This window comes from Chiloscyllium plagiosum, chromosome 22 (genome assembly GCF_004010195.1).
Source record: "Chiloscyllium plagiosum isolate BGI_BamShark_2017 chromosome 22, ASM401019v2, whole genome shotgun sequence".
Lineage (NCBI taxonomy): Eukaryota > Metazoa > Chordata > Chondrichthyes > Orectolobiformes > Hemiscylliidae > Chiloscyllium > Chiloscyllium plagiosum.
Genome location: NC_057731.1, coordinates 37213497 through 37229677, shown reverse-complemented (window position 1 = coordinate 37229677; position 16181 = coordinate 37213497). Strand labels below are relative to the sequence as shown.

General features: G+C 42.4%; 1 protein-coding gene across 3 annotated transcripts in view; it reads right to left on the bottom strand.

The window, feature by feature from the left end:
* atrnl1b (attractin-like 1b) overlaps positions 1–16181 on the bottom strand; it is a 944158-nt gene that overhangs the window by 881319 nt on the left and 46658 nt on the right. For all 3 annotated transcript variants that reach the window (XR_006314946.1, XM_043712811.1, XM_043712812.1), the window contains exon 5: positions 6073–6275. Coding sequence is in view for 2 of the 3 variants with exons in the window: in XM_043712811.1 (XP_043568746.1) it covers positions 6073–6275 (203 nt within the window). In the remaining variant the exon portion in view is untranslated. The remainder of the gene's footprint in view (positions 1–6072; positions 6276–16181) is intronic.

The window sequence follows — 16181 nt, the reverse complement described above, 5'->3', positions numbered from 1 at the left end:
CCCTAATAGTCAGAGGGAAATTGAGAAACAAACTTGTAAGGAGATCTCAGCCATCTGTAAGAATAATAGTGTGGTTATGGTAGGGGATTTTAACTTTCCAAACATAGACTGAGACTGCCACAGTGTTAAGAAATTCCTCTCCATCTAAACCCTTAAGTGCATACAAGACAACTTTCTGATTCAATATGTGGATGTACCTACTAGAGAGAGTGCAAAACTTGACCTACTCTTGGGAAATAAGGCAGGGCAGGTGACTGAGGTGTCAGTGAGGGAGTACTTTGGGGCCAGCGACCATAATTCTATCAGATTTAAAATAGTGATGGAAAAGGATAGACCCGATTTAAAAGTTGAAATTCTAAATTGGAGAAAGGCCAATTTTGACAGTATGAGGCAAGAACTTTCAAAAGCTGATTGGGGCAGATGTTTGCAGGTAAAGGGACGGCTAGAAAACGGGAAGCCTAAAGAAATGAGATAACGAAAATCCAGAGAAAGTATATTCCTGTCAGTGTGAAAGGAAAGTCTGGTAGGTATAGAGAATGCTGGATGACGAAAGAAATTGAGGGTTTGGTTAAGAAAAAGAAGGAAGCATATGTCAGGTACAGACAGGATAGATCGAGTGAATCCTTAGAAGTTGTTAGGGAGATTTCACTGGAGTGTTTAATGTAGGGCTAGGGAGGGTGACACTTCTAGCCCTGAAATGGTTAACAACAGCAAAGCGAGCTGCTGCAGGCGACTGCATGACTACCTAGCTGGAGCTTGTAAGGGATATGCATAATGTTAATTAAATCTTGGAGCCTGTAAATACCAGCCAGTATCAATTGCCCCATCGAAACTCGGGATTAATAAAGAAACCGATCGGAATCTGTAACTGTTAGACAAGTGTGAATTGCTCTATCGGAACCTGTAACTATCGAGTGTGAATGGCTCTATTTAAGTCTAAAGTTGATAAGTGTAATTGACAATTTAGTTAAACTGAAACCATTGAAAATGGCTAGCCTGTCAGACGCATAGTAATTCCTTGAAACAATGAACTATTGAATACGGGATCGGAACCACTCCCGGGGATGGCTGAGCCATTGTCAAGCACAGCAGGAGCTGGACAGGCACTTCGATGCGGCCAATAGGAGGACGGATCCCCAGCGCGCGCAGATGAATGGACCAATGGGGAAGGCGAACTGACCGGGGACTCCAGGCAGCGCGAAGTATAATTGTGTCAAGTTTGAACGGGAAGACAGAACGCCTTCTCCAACGAATGCATGCTTGTAGATTCGTTGTACCAGTTAAGATTCTGTGAATAAACTGCTGTCTGCGTCTAACCATAGCTGCCAGTGTGAATGTCTCCTTCTGAAAGGACACGCAAAGACGGGACCCGCGGGTCCGTCTTAACAAAGTGTATAAAGGCAGTAGGAGTATACTTAAGAGGGAAATCAGGAGGGCAAAAAAAGGGGGCATGAGATAGCTTTGGCAAATAGAATTAAGGAGAATCCAAAGGGTTTTTGCAAATACATTAGATAGATAGATAGATTCCTTACAGTGTGGAAACTGACCCTCCGAAGAGCAACCCACCTAGACCCATTCCCATACATTTACCCCTGACTAATGCACCTAATGCTACAGGCAATTTAGCATGGCCAATTAATCTAACCTGCACATCTTTGGACTCTGGGAGGAAATCGGAGCACCCAGAAACCCACGCAGACATGGGAGAACATGCAAACTCCACACAGACAGTTGCCAGAGGCGGGAATTGAACCCGGGTCCCCGGCACTGTGAGGCAACAGTGCTAACCACTGAGCCACCGTGCCACCCACTTTCTTTTTGCCAACAATTAACAATGGCTTCTCTCAATTCCAAATTTTTATTGAATCTATCCACCAAGTCAGGATTTGAATCTGAGTCCCCAGAACATTAACTGAGTCCCTGGATTAACAATGCAGCGATAGTACAAGTAGGCCATTACCTCCCTTACCAAGCGGTAAATAAACGAGTATTTTGCATCAGTATTTACTACGGAAAAGGATATGGAAGATATAGAATGTAGGGAAATAAATGGTGACACCTTGAAAAATGTCCATATTACAGAGGAGGAAGTGCTGGATGTCTTGAAACACAAAGATGGATAAATCCCCAGGACCTGATCAGATGTACTTCAGAACTCCGTGGGAAGCTAGATAAGTGATTGCTGGGCCTCTTACTGAGATATTTGTATCATCGATAGTCACAGGTGAGGTGCCGGAAGACTGGAAGTTGGCTAACGTGGTGCCACTGTTTAAGAAGAGTGAGAAGGACAAGCCAGGGAACTATAGACCAGTGAGCCTGACGTCGGTGGTGGGCAAGTTGTTGGAGGGAATCCTGAGGGACAGGACATATATATATTTGGAAAGACAAGGACTTATTAGGGATAGTCAACATGGCTTTAGGCATGGGAAATCAAGTCTCACAAACTTGATTGAGTTTTTTGAAGAAATAACAAAGAGGATTGATAAGGGCAGAGCAGTAGATCTGATCTATATGGACTTCAGTAAGCCACTCAACAATGTTCCCCATGGGAGACTGGTTAGCAAGGTTAGATCTCACGGAATACAGGAGAATTAGCCATTTGGATACAGAACTGGCTCAATGGTAGATGACAGAGGCTGGTGGTGGAGTGTTGTTTTTCAGACTGGAGGCCTGTGACCAGTCGAGTGTCACAAGGACCAGTGCTGGGTCCTCTACTTTTTGTCATTTATGTAAAATATTTGGATGCGAGCATAAGAGGTACAGTTAGTAAGTTTGCAGATGACACCAAAATTAGTGGTGTAGTGGACAGCAAAGCGGGTTACCTCAGATTGCAACAGGATCTTGACAAGATGGGCCAATGGGCTGAGAAGTGGCAGATGGAGTTTAATTCAGATAAATGAGAGGTGCTGCATTTTGGGAAAGCAAATCTTAGCAGGACTTATACACTTAACAGTAAGGTCCTAGGGAGAGTTGCTGAACAAAGAGACCTTGGAGTGTAAGTTTGTAGCTCCTTGAAAGTGGAGTTGCAGGTAGATAGGATAGTGAAGGAGATGTTTGGTATGCTTTCGTTTATTGGTCAGAGTATTGAGCACAGGAGTTGGGAGGTCATGGTGTGGCTGCACAAGATATTGGTTCGGCCACTGTTGGAATATTGAGTGCAATTCCGGTCTCCTTCCTATCGGAAAGGTGTTGTGAAACTTGAAAGGGATCAGAAAAGATTTACAAGGATGTTGCCAGGGTTGGAGGATTTGAGCTATAGGGAGAGGCTGAACAGGCTGGGGCTGTTTTCCCTGGAGCATTGGAGGCTGGGGGGGACCTTATAGAGGTATACAAAATTATGAGTGACATGGATAGGATAAATAGACAAAGTCTTTTCATTGGGGTCGGGAAGTCCAGAACTAGAGAGCATAGGTTTAGAGTGAGAGGGGCAAGATATAAAAGAGACCTAAGGGGCAGCTTTTTCACACAGAGGGTGGTACGTTTATGGATTGAGCTGCCAGAGGAAGTGGTGGAGGCTGGTGCAATTGCAACATTTAAAAGACATTTGGATGGGTATATGAATAGGAAGGGTTTAAGAGGGATATGGGCCGGGTGCTGGCAGGTGGGACTAGATTGGGTTGGGATATCTGGTCGGCATGGACAAGTTAGACCGAAGGGTCTGTTTCCATGTAGTACAACTCTGTGACTCTATAGTTAAAATACAAACAAAAGAAAGAATTGGAATAATAATTGTAATGGTAAAGAGAGAATAAGGGACAGAGGGACAGAGAGAGAGACACAAAGAGAGAGACAGAGAGAGAAAGAAAGAGAGAGAGAAAGGAAGAGAGGGCAAGGGTGCGCAACAGAGAACGAAAGCACTCCTGTATCATACTGAGGCAAGGAGATGTACAGCAGCTTCTAAACAGTTTTTGAAAGCTGAAACTAAAATGCTGGTTTTGTATGATCTTGACCCCACTCATTCATGTTGCTTCTATTCTTTCAACATTGAAAGAAACTCCAAGGACTCCCACAAGCTGTTTGCTTTATTGGCTTGGGAAAAACAAAATACTGCACCTCTGTCTCAACCTCTCTTCATTAAAAAAGACAACATACGCCTCCTAAAGCCACTCTCATTACAAGCCTCACAACCCAACTTGGCTATTACGCAATTAACGGTGGACCTTGACCACAATTCAGTCAGTCTTTGTCTCTGGAAGCGTCCAATGTTTGATCCCTATGTTGTGTTGCTCTCCGAAGTTCTGCTGAAGGGGGAGTTCTGATATTCAGTGCTTGGATCTGAAGGACAAAAATCTGTGTGTGTAATATTATTGATTATTTTAAAAGTCCTTTAATCCAAATTCCTGCAAGTTTGCAGCTTGTCTTCTTATTAGAGGTAGTTTCTCTATTTAATTAACTGACTGTTTGAAAACAGTTTCCTACAATTAACTGCTTAAATTCCTCTGCAGGCCAATCAGTTGTCCTTGTAACATAAAACATTCATTCAGTTATTAAGAAGAAGTCAAAACAGTTTTGTTCATGTCGTTTCAACTCCCTTTTTTCCCCCAGATGCGGCGAATTTCAATTCCTGTATAAGTTTGTCCTTGTCTTGACAGGTTATTCCAGACAGTTACTGCTGCTGCTTTCCATGTATAAACTTTTTTTTGTTGATACTTTCAGTCCATGAACAGTTAAAGTTCTAAAGTGTATAATATCACACCAACAACAAAAGGAAGCCGATACAATGCTATACTGATCTCAACAAGACATTAGATCATTTGAAAACACTCTACTTAAAATGAAGAGAACTGTTGCTCAACGTCATCCCTCTACACAAGATGTTTGCTAAGGTCAACCATGACAGGACGACATCAAAATATAAATCTACAGTGGCATCCAAACACATATCTAACACTAATATTCTTTGGTGCTATCACATTCCTTCGGGTCACTAATACAAGATGTCTACTTATAAACTAGAACTAAGAGCAAGTCATTCATCTTGCTCGCCCAAGTTCCAAAACGTGCTTTGACGATGCAGGGTTAATATTCCAAACAGAGGAACAACAGTAGTGGTAAATAAGAGGACTGTGAAGCCTGTAGAGAATTAGGTTTAAGCAGCACCAGTAAGAGAAAATTCATGATCTCAAGATATTGTCATATCACCATCTATCAGCAGTGAAGGATGCTAGAAATGTTTGGTACAGCTTCATAGTTCTTTGTTCAAATCACTATCAATATGCCACTTGACACTGACATCAACTCATTATAAAAAGCTGCAGTTAAGTCCAAGCTGAAAAGCTTGAAACAATGACAACCTGCAAGTTTATCAAATCTGTGGCCCAAGTGCACTCTTGTTGAGACCTGGACAAGCTAGGCAGGAGCAAAGGTTAAACAGTTTCTATCAATCCTGCCTCAAACAAACCCAAGACACCTAGCGGTAGGACAAAGCTGCCAACTCTGAGCATCCCAAAACAGCACATACTTGTTGCTGAGCCAACATCTGCTGCATTGATCTAGCTACATTCACATGTGAAAGGAAAACATCAACTGTTTAGGAGAGACGAAAGATCGGACCATTTCTGGCACGTGTCCGAACAGATTGAATTTCTGTCTCAATCTGATTGTATCGTTTTTAGTAATGCTGATGAGGAACATCTGAGTGACACAAAAGCAAAGGGAAAGTAAATCCATAGCATATTTTTGCCTTAGCCAGGAACTTTCTGCTTTCAAACAGAACAAGGTCATGTTATATGATGTAACATAAGCAACCATGATTATCTCGAAGACAGTTTTTTTTTACAGAGAGACCACAACCAGCTCAATAATTCTAGACCAATCTTTATGCTTCATACATCTCCTCTCACCTTATTTCTTCAATGTCTATCTCTTCCATTCTTCCAGCCCCAACCTTCCATCAAATTTCCCTTAAAAGCAGCTGCACTATTTGCTTCACTTATTCCATGTGCAGCTCAAGTTTCACTGCAAATAACATTTTTTCCTGATGCTGAACGGTATTGATTGACTGGGTCAGTAGCTCTTTTGAGTCATTTATACATTTCATATTAAAGTTGCAGTTAAAATCAACCAACTTACCTTGCCAGCTGTCATTACAGACACAGAGTTTCTCTCCAGTTAGGTCACAGTAACCATGATCTGGGCTTCCACAGTTGTCCTTACAATATGGAATGTCACAAGCTTCCCCTTTCCAATATTCATCACATTCACAGAACACCCTGCCACTATTTCCAGTCACGCATTTTCCATGGCCTGAGCAATTGTTTGGGCAGGAATTAATCCTTAAAGAAAGATGAAAACCTGTGAAAATATATTTAGTGCACAAGACACTCCAGAATATGTAACAGTACAATTGTGAACAATGCATTGCTCCTCACAAAGACGACATTGTTACATAAGTATTTTTAGCTGAAGGTACAAAATGATTTGGAATAGCTGCAATAAAACTAAACAAGCAATTTATTAGAATCATAATATACACATTTAAATTATTTGTATTACAACTGCTGCTCAAAGAAAGAAAAGTTTGCTCCAATATAGAACGCTGGTCAAATTCATGACTAACGCTCAGTAACAATAATACATCAATTAGGATTGAAGAATAAACTATAAAAAATAGTTTTAAGCCACTAGTACACCTCATTATAGGGTTAGCCATCACACATTCCACTTTTGCCTTGCTCAATCTCTCAAGTAATGTGGCACACAAATTGAAATAAGACCAATATAGTCAGAAACTTTTTTTAAAAAATCACTAGTGTAGGCAGCCAGTTAGTCCATCACATGTTACAGCAATCCAAAATGTTATTCCAATGTGCTGCTCCCTTCCCATAATACAATATGATACTCAAACTTTGTGTAAGTTTAACTTCACAAAGTATTCCAAATTCCAACAATCCTACAAAAATTTCTAAATGTTCAAATCAGGATAGCAGAAAGGGGATATGAATTAGCTTTGGCAAACAGGGTTAAGTTGAATCCAAAGGGATTTTATAAATACATGAAGGATAAAAGGGTAACTAGGGAGAGAACAGGACCCCTCAAAAATCAGCAAGGCAGCCGATGTGTGGAACTGCAGAAGATGGGGGAGATACTAAATGTGTATTTTGTATCAATGTTTACAGTAGAGAAGGACATGGAAGATACAGAATGCATGGAAATAGACAGTGATATCTTGAAAATATTCATATTATATACGTGGTGGTGCTGGATGTCTTGAAATGCATAGAAGTCAATAAATCCCCAGGACCTGATCAGGTGTACCAGAGATCTCAGTGGGGAGCTAAGGAAGTGATTGCTGAGCCCCTTACTGAGATATCTGGATCATCGGAAGTCACAGGTGAGGTAGCGGAAGACTGGAAGGTGGCTAACTTGATGCCATTATTGAAGAAAGGTTGTAAAGGAAAAGCTCGTGAACTATAGACTGGAGAGCCTGACAATGGTGCTGGAAATCCTGAGGGATAAGATTTACATGCACTTGTATAGACAAGGACTGAGTAGGGATAGACAAAATGGCTTTGTGTGTGGGAAATCATGTATCACTAACTTGATAGAGCTTTTTGAAGAAGTAATGAAGGCGATTAACGAGGGCAGAGCAGTGGACGTGATCTATAATGGACCTCAGTTTGACATTCGACAAGCTTCCTCACGGTAGACTGATGAGTGAAGTTAGATCACATGGAATACAGAGAGAACTAGCCCTTTGGATACAGAACTGGCTCGAAGGTAGAAGAGAGGATGGTGTTGGAAGGTTGCTTTTCAGACTAAAGGCCTGTGACCAGTGGTGTACCACAAGGATCAGGCTGGGTCCACTACTCTTTGTCATTTACATAAGTGATTTGTATCTGAGGTACGGTTAGTAAATTTGCAGATGACACCAAAATTAGAGGTGTAGTGGACACCAAAGGAGGTTACCTCAGAGTACAAGATCTTGATCAAATGGGCCATTGAGCCAAGGAGTGGCAGATGGAGTTTAATTTAGAGAAATGTGAAGTGCCGCATTTTGGAAAGGCAAATCAGAGCAGGACTTATACACTTAATGGTAAGGTCCTGGGGAGTGTTGCTGAACAAAGAGACCTTGGAGTGCAGGTTCATAGCTCCTTAAAAGTGGAGTCTCAGGTCGATAGGAAAGTGAAGGTGGTGTTTAGTTATCTTTCCGTTACTGGTCAGAGCGTCGAGTATAGGAGTTGGAAGGTCATGTTGCAGCTGTACAGAACATTGGTTAGGCCACTGTTGGAATATTGCACTCAATTCTGGTCTCCTTGCTATCAGAAAGATGTTGTGAAACTTGAAAGGATTCACAAAAGATTCACAAGGATGTTGCCAAGGTTGGACGGTTTGAGCATGAGGGAAGAGGCTGAATATGCTGTGGGCTGCTTTCCCTGGAGCTTTGGAGGCTGAAGGGTGACCTTATAAATGTTTACAAAATCAGGAGGGGCATGGATAGGATAAACAGAGAAGGTCTTTTCCCTGGTGTGGGGGAGTTTAGAACTAGATAGTATAGGTTTAGAGGGAGGGGAGAAAGATTTAAAAGAGGCCTAAGGGGCAACCTTTTCACACAAAGGGCAGAGCCTGCATGGAATGAGCTGCCAGAAGTAGTGGTGGAGGCTAGTACATTACAACATTTAAAACTCAAGTGGATGGGTACATGAATAGGAAGGGTATAGAGGGATATGGGCCAAATGCTGGCAAATGAAATAAACTAAACTAATTTAGGATATCTGGTCGGCAAGGATGAGTTACACCAAAGTGTCGGTTTCTCTGCTATACATCTCTTTGACATGCCTCTAACTTCCTCTAGCTCTACAACACCCATCCACCAGCAACTACAAACATTCTCCTCCCCCAAGTTTTGAAAACTAAGTTCTTGTCTTTCTGTCACCAACTTTGACTTCAGCCTTGCTGGCCATGCCTTCAGTCATTTTATTCCATATTGAAAACTCTTGTGAACCTTTTGCCTACTCAAAGATTTCCTTTAAGGTTTTGCTGCAAACCTACTTTGAGCTAGGATTTGTTCAACCATCTGTTTGTCTTTGAGTCTGCATTCTTTGTACTTCTGTGAAGAACCTTGGGTCTCTTTACTATGTTAAATATATATTGTTGGGTGTAATGTTTACTGTTGATTGCACTAATTCAGTGTAATTTCCAAAACTACAGGCCTATTTTCCATAGGAAAATAAAGTCCAAACCACCTCAATAGCTCAAAAATTTGGAAACAGTCAAATCAAAGTGTCTGTGGACACGAGAGTTCATCTTTAGACCTGAAACATTAACTGCTTCACTCCACAAGGCCATCTGGTGGCTTCTGTGCAAGCATGTTGGCAGATGCAGGGACAAACAATCACGTACACATGGCTCCTGAGGCTTGTGCATGCATAGGCAAATTAGGCAGTCCAGTGTTGATAAACACCACCTTTCCATATTCTCAAAACAATGGATGACTCACTGTGGCAATATCCTGGAAATGAAGCACCACTATTCCCAGTCATTACAAATATGAAAAAAACTAAACCACCCATAAGTCTCCAATTCATCGGACTACAAATGCAGGCTAAAGGATTCACCAGGTTTCTGTACTTAACAAGTAAATAACTTTATTGCGGATGTAGGTTTGCTTGCTGAGCTAGAAGGTTCATTTTCAGATGTCATTTCCTGCTCTTTTCTCAGGGAGTGGTAAATGGAATCCAAGTTAATGTGTTTGTTGATAGAGTTCCAGTTGGAATGCCATGCTTCGAGGAATTCTCACGCGTGACTGTTTGGCTTGTCCAAGGGTGAATATGTTGTACCAGTTGAAGTGGTGTCCTTCCTCATCTGTATGTAAAGGTACTAGTGAGAGGGGATCATGTCTTTTTTGTGGCTAGTTGATGTTCATGTATTCTGCTGGCTAGTTTTCTACCTTTTTGCCCAATGAAGCGTTTGTTACAGTTGTCGAGCAGGCAAAATTAATCTACAAAATAACTTGCAAGAACTGTACAAACACTACATTGGACAAATAAGCAGAAAACTAGCCAGCAGAATATATGAACATTGACTAGCTACAAAAAGACATGACCCACTCTCACTAGATTCTTTACATACGGATGAGGAAGGACACCACTTCAACTGGGACAACACATTCACCCAAGCACAAGCCAAACAGAAACACGCTGGAGAATTCCTAGAAGTACGGCATGCCAACTGGAATTCTACCAACAAGCACATTGTTATGGATCCCATTTACCATCACCAGAGAAAAAGGAACAAGAAATGACATCACCAACCCAAGGAAACCTAAACACAAATAAAAAGCAGGCCATAGCACCAGTGCTTCATCCAGAGGCTCACTGATGATGTTATCTAGAAGAATGACGAAACATCTGAAAACGAACCTTCTAGCTCAGCCAGCTAGCTCAAATCTTCTCGAAACTTGCAAACTTTATTGCAAGTAAATTCTTTTTTGCCATTGGCTAAAGACAAACAAGAATTGCTTACCTACAACGATCAGGGACAGAATAGAATCCCTTAAAGATCAATGAGGTCATCTATTTATGAAACTGCAGGAGATGGGAGAGATACTAAATCAAATATTTCATTTCAGTATTTAATGTGGAAAAAGAAATGGAAGCTAGGGAACTCAGGGAAATAAATATTGATGTCTCGAAAACAGTCCACATTACAAAACAATTGGTGCTGGAAGTCTTAAAGCATAAAGGTACATAAATCTCCAAGACCTAATCAAGTGTATTCTCAGACATTGTGGGGTCCCTAGCAGAGATATTTGTATCATCTATAGCCAGAGGTGAGGTGCCAGAAGACTGGACGATGGCTAACGTTGTGCCTTTATTTAAGAAGGGCCACAAAGAGAACCCTGGGAACCATAGACCAGTGAGTCTGACAGCTGTTGGAGGGAATTCTGGGAGACAGAATTTGCATGTGTTTGGAGAGACAAGGACTGATTAGGGATCATCAATATGGCTTTGCGTATGGAAAATAATGTCTCACAAACTTGACTGGAGTCTTTTTGAGGATGTGAACAAGAAAACTAATGAGGACAGAGTGGTACATGTTGTCTATATGGACTTTAGCAATGGCTTTGACAAGGTTCTACATTGTAGACTAATTAGTAAGGTCAGATCACATGGGATGCAGGGACAATGATCAATTGGATACAAAACTGGCTTGACACTCAGAGTCAGAAGGTGCTGGTGGAGGATTGTTTTATGGTCTGGAGGACTTTGACCAGAGACATTCCACAAGGATAGGTGCTGGGTCCATTATGGGTTGTCATTTATATAAAATGATGTGGAAGGAGGAAAAAAAGTATGATTAATAAGTTCTTAGATGATACCAAAAATGGTGGCATAGTAGACAGTGAGGAAGGTTACCTAAGGTTACAGGTGATCAGATAGGCCAATGGGTCAGAGTGGCGGATGGAGTTGAACTTAGATAAATGCAAGGTGTTGCATTTTTGGAAGGCAAATCAGGGCAGGACTTCTCCAGTTAATGGTAGGGGCATGGGGTGTGTAGTGGAACAGACAGACCCAAGGGTTCGGGTATACAGTTCTTTGAAAGTTGCATCATAGGTAGGCAGGGTGGCAACGAAATAATTTGGCACATTTGCTTTCATTGCACAGAGTATCAGAGTCAAAAAGTGTGGCACTGGAAAAACACAGTAGGTCAGGCAACATCTGAGGAGCAGGAGAGTTGATGTTTTGATATGAAGCCCTTCATCAGGAATGCTGGGGGGTGGGCAGGGGTGGAGGTGGGGGGGTTTAGGACAGGTCAAGATGGTGGTGCCAAGTTGGAAGGTTGGATTTGGAGTGGGGAGAGGGGCAGATTTGAAAATCAGTGAAGTCGATGTTGATGCCGTGTAGTTAAAGGGTTCTGAGGCAAAAGATGAGGCATTCTTCCTCCAGTCGTTGGGTGGCTTGGATTTGGTGGTGGTGGCGACCCAGAACTTGCAATGTCCTTCGTGGAATGGGAGGGAGAGTTGACATGGTCAGCCACAGGGCAGTGGGGTTGTTTGGTGCATATGTCCCAGAGATGTTCCCTGAAACGCTCCACCAACTCCAAGCCATCTGATGACCCTCAACCACACAGCATGAACACTGACTTCACTAGTTTCCAAATCTCCCATTCCCTCACCTCATTCCAGATCCAAGCCTCCAACTCGGCACCGTCCTCTTCACCTGTCCATCTTTCTTCCCGCCCAGCCACTCCATCCCCCCCCCACCTGCACCTACCTATCGCCTTCTCAGCTACCTTCCTCCTAGCCCCATTCCAATTTCTTCTCAGCCACCTTGCTCCCCACCCCCTCATTCCTGAAGGGCTTATGCCAGAAACGTCGGGATGCTGCCTGACCTGCTGTAATTTTCCAGCACCACACCTTTCGACTCTGATCTCCAGCAACTGCAGTCCTTCCTTACTCCTCGTCACTGAGTATCGGAGTTGGGACACCATGTTGAGGTTGCACAGAATTTTGGTGAGGCCACTTTTGGAGTACTGTGTACAGTTCTGGTCACCCTGTCATAGGGAGGTTATTATTAAATTGGAGAGAGTGCAGAAAAGATGTACAAGGATGTTACAAGGATGGGAGAGTTTAATTTATTAAGGAGAAGCCAGATAAGCTGGGACTTTTTCACTGGAACATAGGAGGTTGAGGAGGGACGTTATAGAGGTTTATAAAATCATGAGGGACTTGGATAAGGTGACTAGCAAAAGGTTTTCTTCCCAGAGGGTTAGGGCTAGATGGCATAATGTTAAGGTAAGAGGAGAAACATTTAAAAGGGACCAGAGGAGCAACTTTTTGGCAGATGGTGGTTTGTGTGTGGAAAGTAGTAGGTGCAGGTACAGTAACAACCTCCAAAAGACAGATCCACAAGCAGGACTGGTTTAGAAGGATATGTCTGCATTTGGCCCAAAGGGGGCTATTTAGTTTAGGAAACTTTGCTGGCATGGATGAGTTGGACCAAAGGGTCTCTTTCTGTGTAGTATGGCAATGTCATGCAATCAAATCCGATTGGTATTTCCAGCATTGGCTGCTTTTCTTGCAGATTTCCAGCACCTGCTGTATTTTGCTTTTGAGTAAAAAGGCTTGTTTTCAACTAATCTTTTTTTTCTTCTTTTTCCCTCTCTAGCTGAGATAGTTAAGTATTTCCCTGAAGGATCAGTGGGTTAACAGTTTAGATGGGAACTCTTGCACAAAACTTAAAGACAGCTGCACTGCAAATAGTGAACAGTAACAGACTTAAATCTGTGTTCGGATGAATGCACAAGTTTCAAGTCAAATTTTTCATCCTAACTTAATGGAAACTCACGCAATGCATTATTTGTTAATTGCATCAGCTGATATGATATTCAGCAGGTTTCTTCGGGTTCCCAATGGTCACACTAAAGTTTTACTCAGCTAACTGATATATGGCTAACACCTCGAAAGTAAGCACTCAGCAATTAATTTGCCAATGCAGATTTGGTACCAGAAGTCATTGCCCACACAGACTTCAGGAGGTCCACATGGAAGAGAATAAATTGCAGGGAATACTGTTTGTGAAAGGTGCAAATTTTCAGCACGTTGCCAATGACTGATCATCTTGATGTTAGGGTGTAAATCACCATAAAATGGGTTCCAGAAAATTTGAGCCATATAATTTATCATATCTAATTACAAATACAGACAGCTGGGCCATGCAGCCATTTAGAAGCAAATGTACTGAGTGCACTTACAAAGACATACAACTCGAAAATCCTGAGGGACAGGATGTACATGTATTTGGAAAGGCAAGGATTGATTAGGGATAGTGAACATGGCTTTGTGCGTGGGAAATCATGTCTCATAAAGATTGAGTTTTTTGAAGAAGTAACTAAGAGGATTGATGAGGGCAGAAAGGTAGATGTGATCCATATGGAGGAGAAAGTGAAGTCTGCAGATGCTGGAGATCAGAGCTGAAAATGTGTTGCTGGAACAGCGAGCAGGTCAGGCAGCATCCAGGGAACAGGAGAATCGACGTTTCGGGCATAAGCCCTTCCTGAAGAAGGGCTTATGCCCGAAACGTCGATTCTCCTGTTCCCTGGATGCTGCCTGATCTGCTGCGCTGTTCCAGTGATCCATATGGACTTCAATAAGGCATTCAACAAGGTTAGATCTCATGGAATACAGGGAGAACTAGTCATTTGGATACAGAACTGGCTTAAAGGTAGAAGACAGAGGGTGGTGTTGGAGGGTTGTTTTTCAGATTGGAGGCCTGTGACCAGTGGAGTGCCACAAGGATTGGTGCTGGGTCCTCTTTTTGTCATGTATATAAATGATTTGGATGTGAGCATAAGAGATACAGTTAGTAAGTTTGCAGATTACACCCAAAATTAGAGGTGTAGTGGACAGCGAAGAGGGTTGCCTCAGATTACAATGGGATCTTGACCAGATGGGCCAATTGGCTAAGTGACAGATGGAGTTTAATTCAGATAAATGAGAGGTGCTGCAGTTTGGGAAAGCAAGTCTTAGCAGGAATTATACACACTTTATGGTAAGGTCCTAGGGAGTGTTGCTGAACAAAAAGTCTTTGGAGTGCAGGTTTGTAGCTCCTTGAAAGTGGAGTCGCAGATAGATAGGATAGTGAAGGCGACGTTTGGTATGCTTTCTTTTATTGGTCAGAGTATTGAGTACAGGAGTTGGGAGGTCATGTTGTGTCTGCACAGGACATTGGTTAGTCCACTTTTGGAATATTGCGTGCAATTCTGGTCTCCTTCCTATCAGAAAGATGTTGTGAAACTTGAAAGGGTTCAGAAAAGATTTACAAGGATGTTGTCAGGGTTGGAGGATTTGAGCTATAGGGAGAGGCTGAACAGGCTGGGGCTGTTTTCCCTGGAGCGTCGGAGGCTGAGGGGTGACCTTATAGAGGTTTACAAAATTATTAGCGGCCTGGATAGGGTAAATAGGCAAAGTCTTTTCTCTGGGGTTGGGGAGTCCAGAATTAGAGAGCATAGGTTTAGGGTGAGAGGGGAAAAATCTAAAAGAGACCTACGGGGCAACTTTTTCACACATAGAGTGGTGCGTGTGTGGAATGAGCTGCCAGAGGAAGTGGTGGAGGCTGGTGCAATTGCAACATTTAAGAGGCATTTGGATGAGTATATGAATAGGAAGGGTTTGGAGGGATATGGGACAGGTGCTGGCTGGTGGGACTAGATTGGATTGAGATATCAGGTCGGCATGGACGGGTTGGACCGAGACATCTGTTTCCGTGCTGCACATCTCTATGACTCTATGACAAGATACTGGAAATTTAAATACAAATGCCAGAATGTCTAGTAACCACAAAGGTAACTGAGATCTGGCTAATATTGTGAAACATAACATTGCTTAATAATGTACAATTCTAGACACAATTTGAGTAAGGTTTCATTTAAAAATGAAAAGTATAATACCATCCAAAGGCAAAACCAAGATTATGAGCAACATTTACTTAATACTGAACTTCTCAAAACAAAATGATATTAATTCATCAACACCACTGGAATAAATTTAATAGTTCTCAAATTGTTGTGGTTCTGTTCGCCGAGCTGGGAATTTGTGTTGCAAACGTTTCGTCCCCTGTCTACGTGACATCCTCAGTTCTTGGGAGCCTCCTGTGAAGCGCTTCTGTGTTGTTTCCTTCGGCATTTATAGTGGTTTGTCTCTGCCGCTTCCGGTTGTCAGTTCCAGCTGTCCGCTGCAGTGGCCGATATATTGGGTCCAGGTCGATGTGTTTGCTGATGGAATCTGTGGATGAGTGCCATGCCTCTCGGAATTCCCTGCTGTTCTCTGTTTGGCTTGTCCTATAATAGTTGTGCTGTCCCAGTTCAACTCATGATACTTGTCATCTGCATGTGTGGCTACTAAGGGTAGCTGGTCGTGTTGTTTCGTGGCTAGTTGGTGTTCATGGATATGGATCATTAGCTGTCTTCCGGTTTGTCCAATGTAGTGTTTTGTGCAGTCCTTGCATGGGATTTTGTACACTATGTTGGTTTTGCTCATGCTGGGTATCGGGTACTTTGTCCTGGTGAGTTTTTGTCTGAGAGTGGCTGTTGGTTTGTGTGCTGTTATGAGTCCGAGTGGTCGTAGTTGTCTGGCTGTCAGTTCAGAAAATGTTCTTGATGTATGGTAACGTGGCTAGTCCTTTGGGTTGTGCCATGTCCTCATTCCGTTGTCTTTCCCTTAGGCATCTGTTGATGAAATT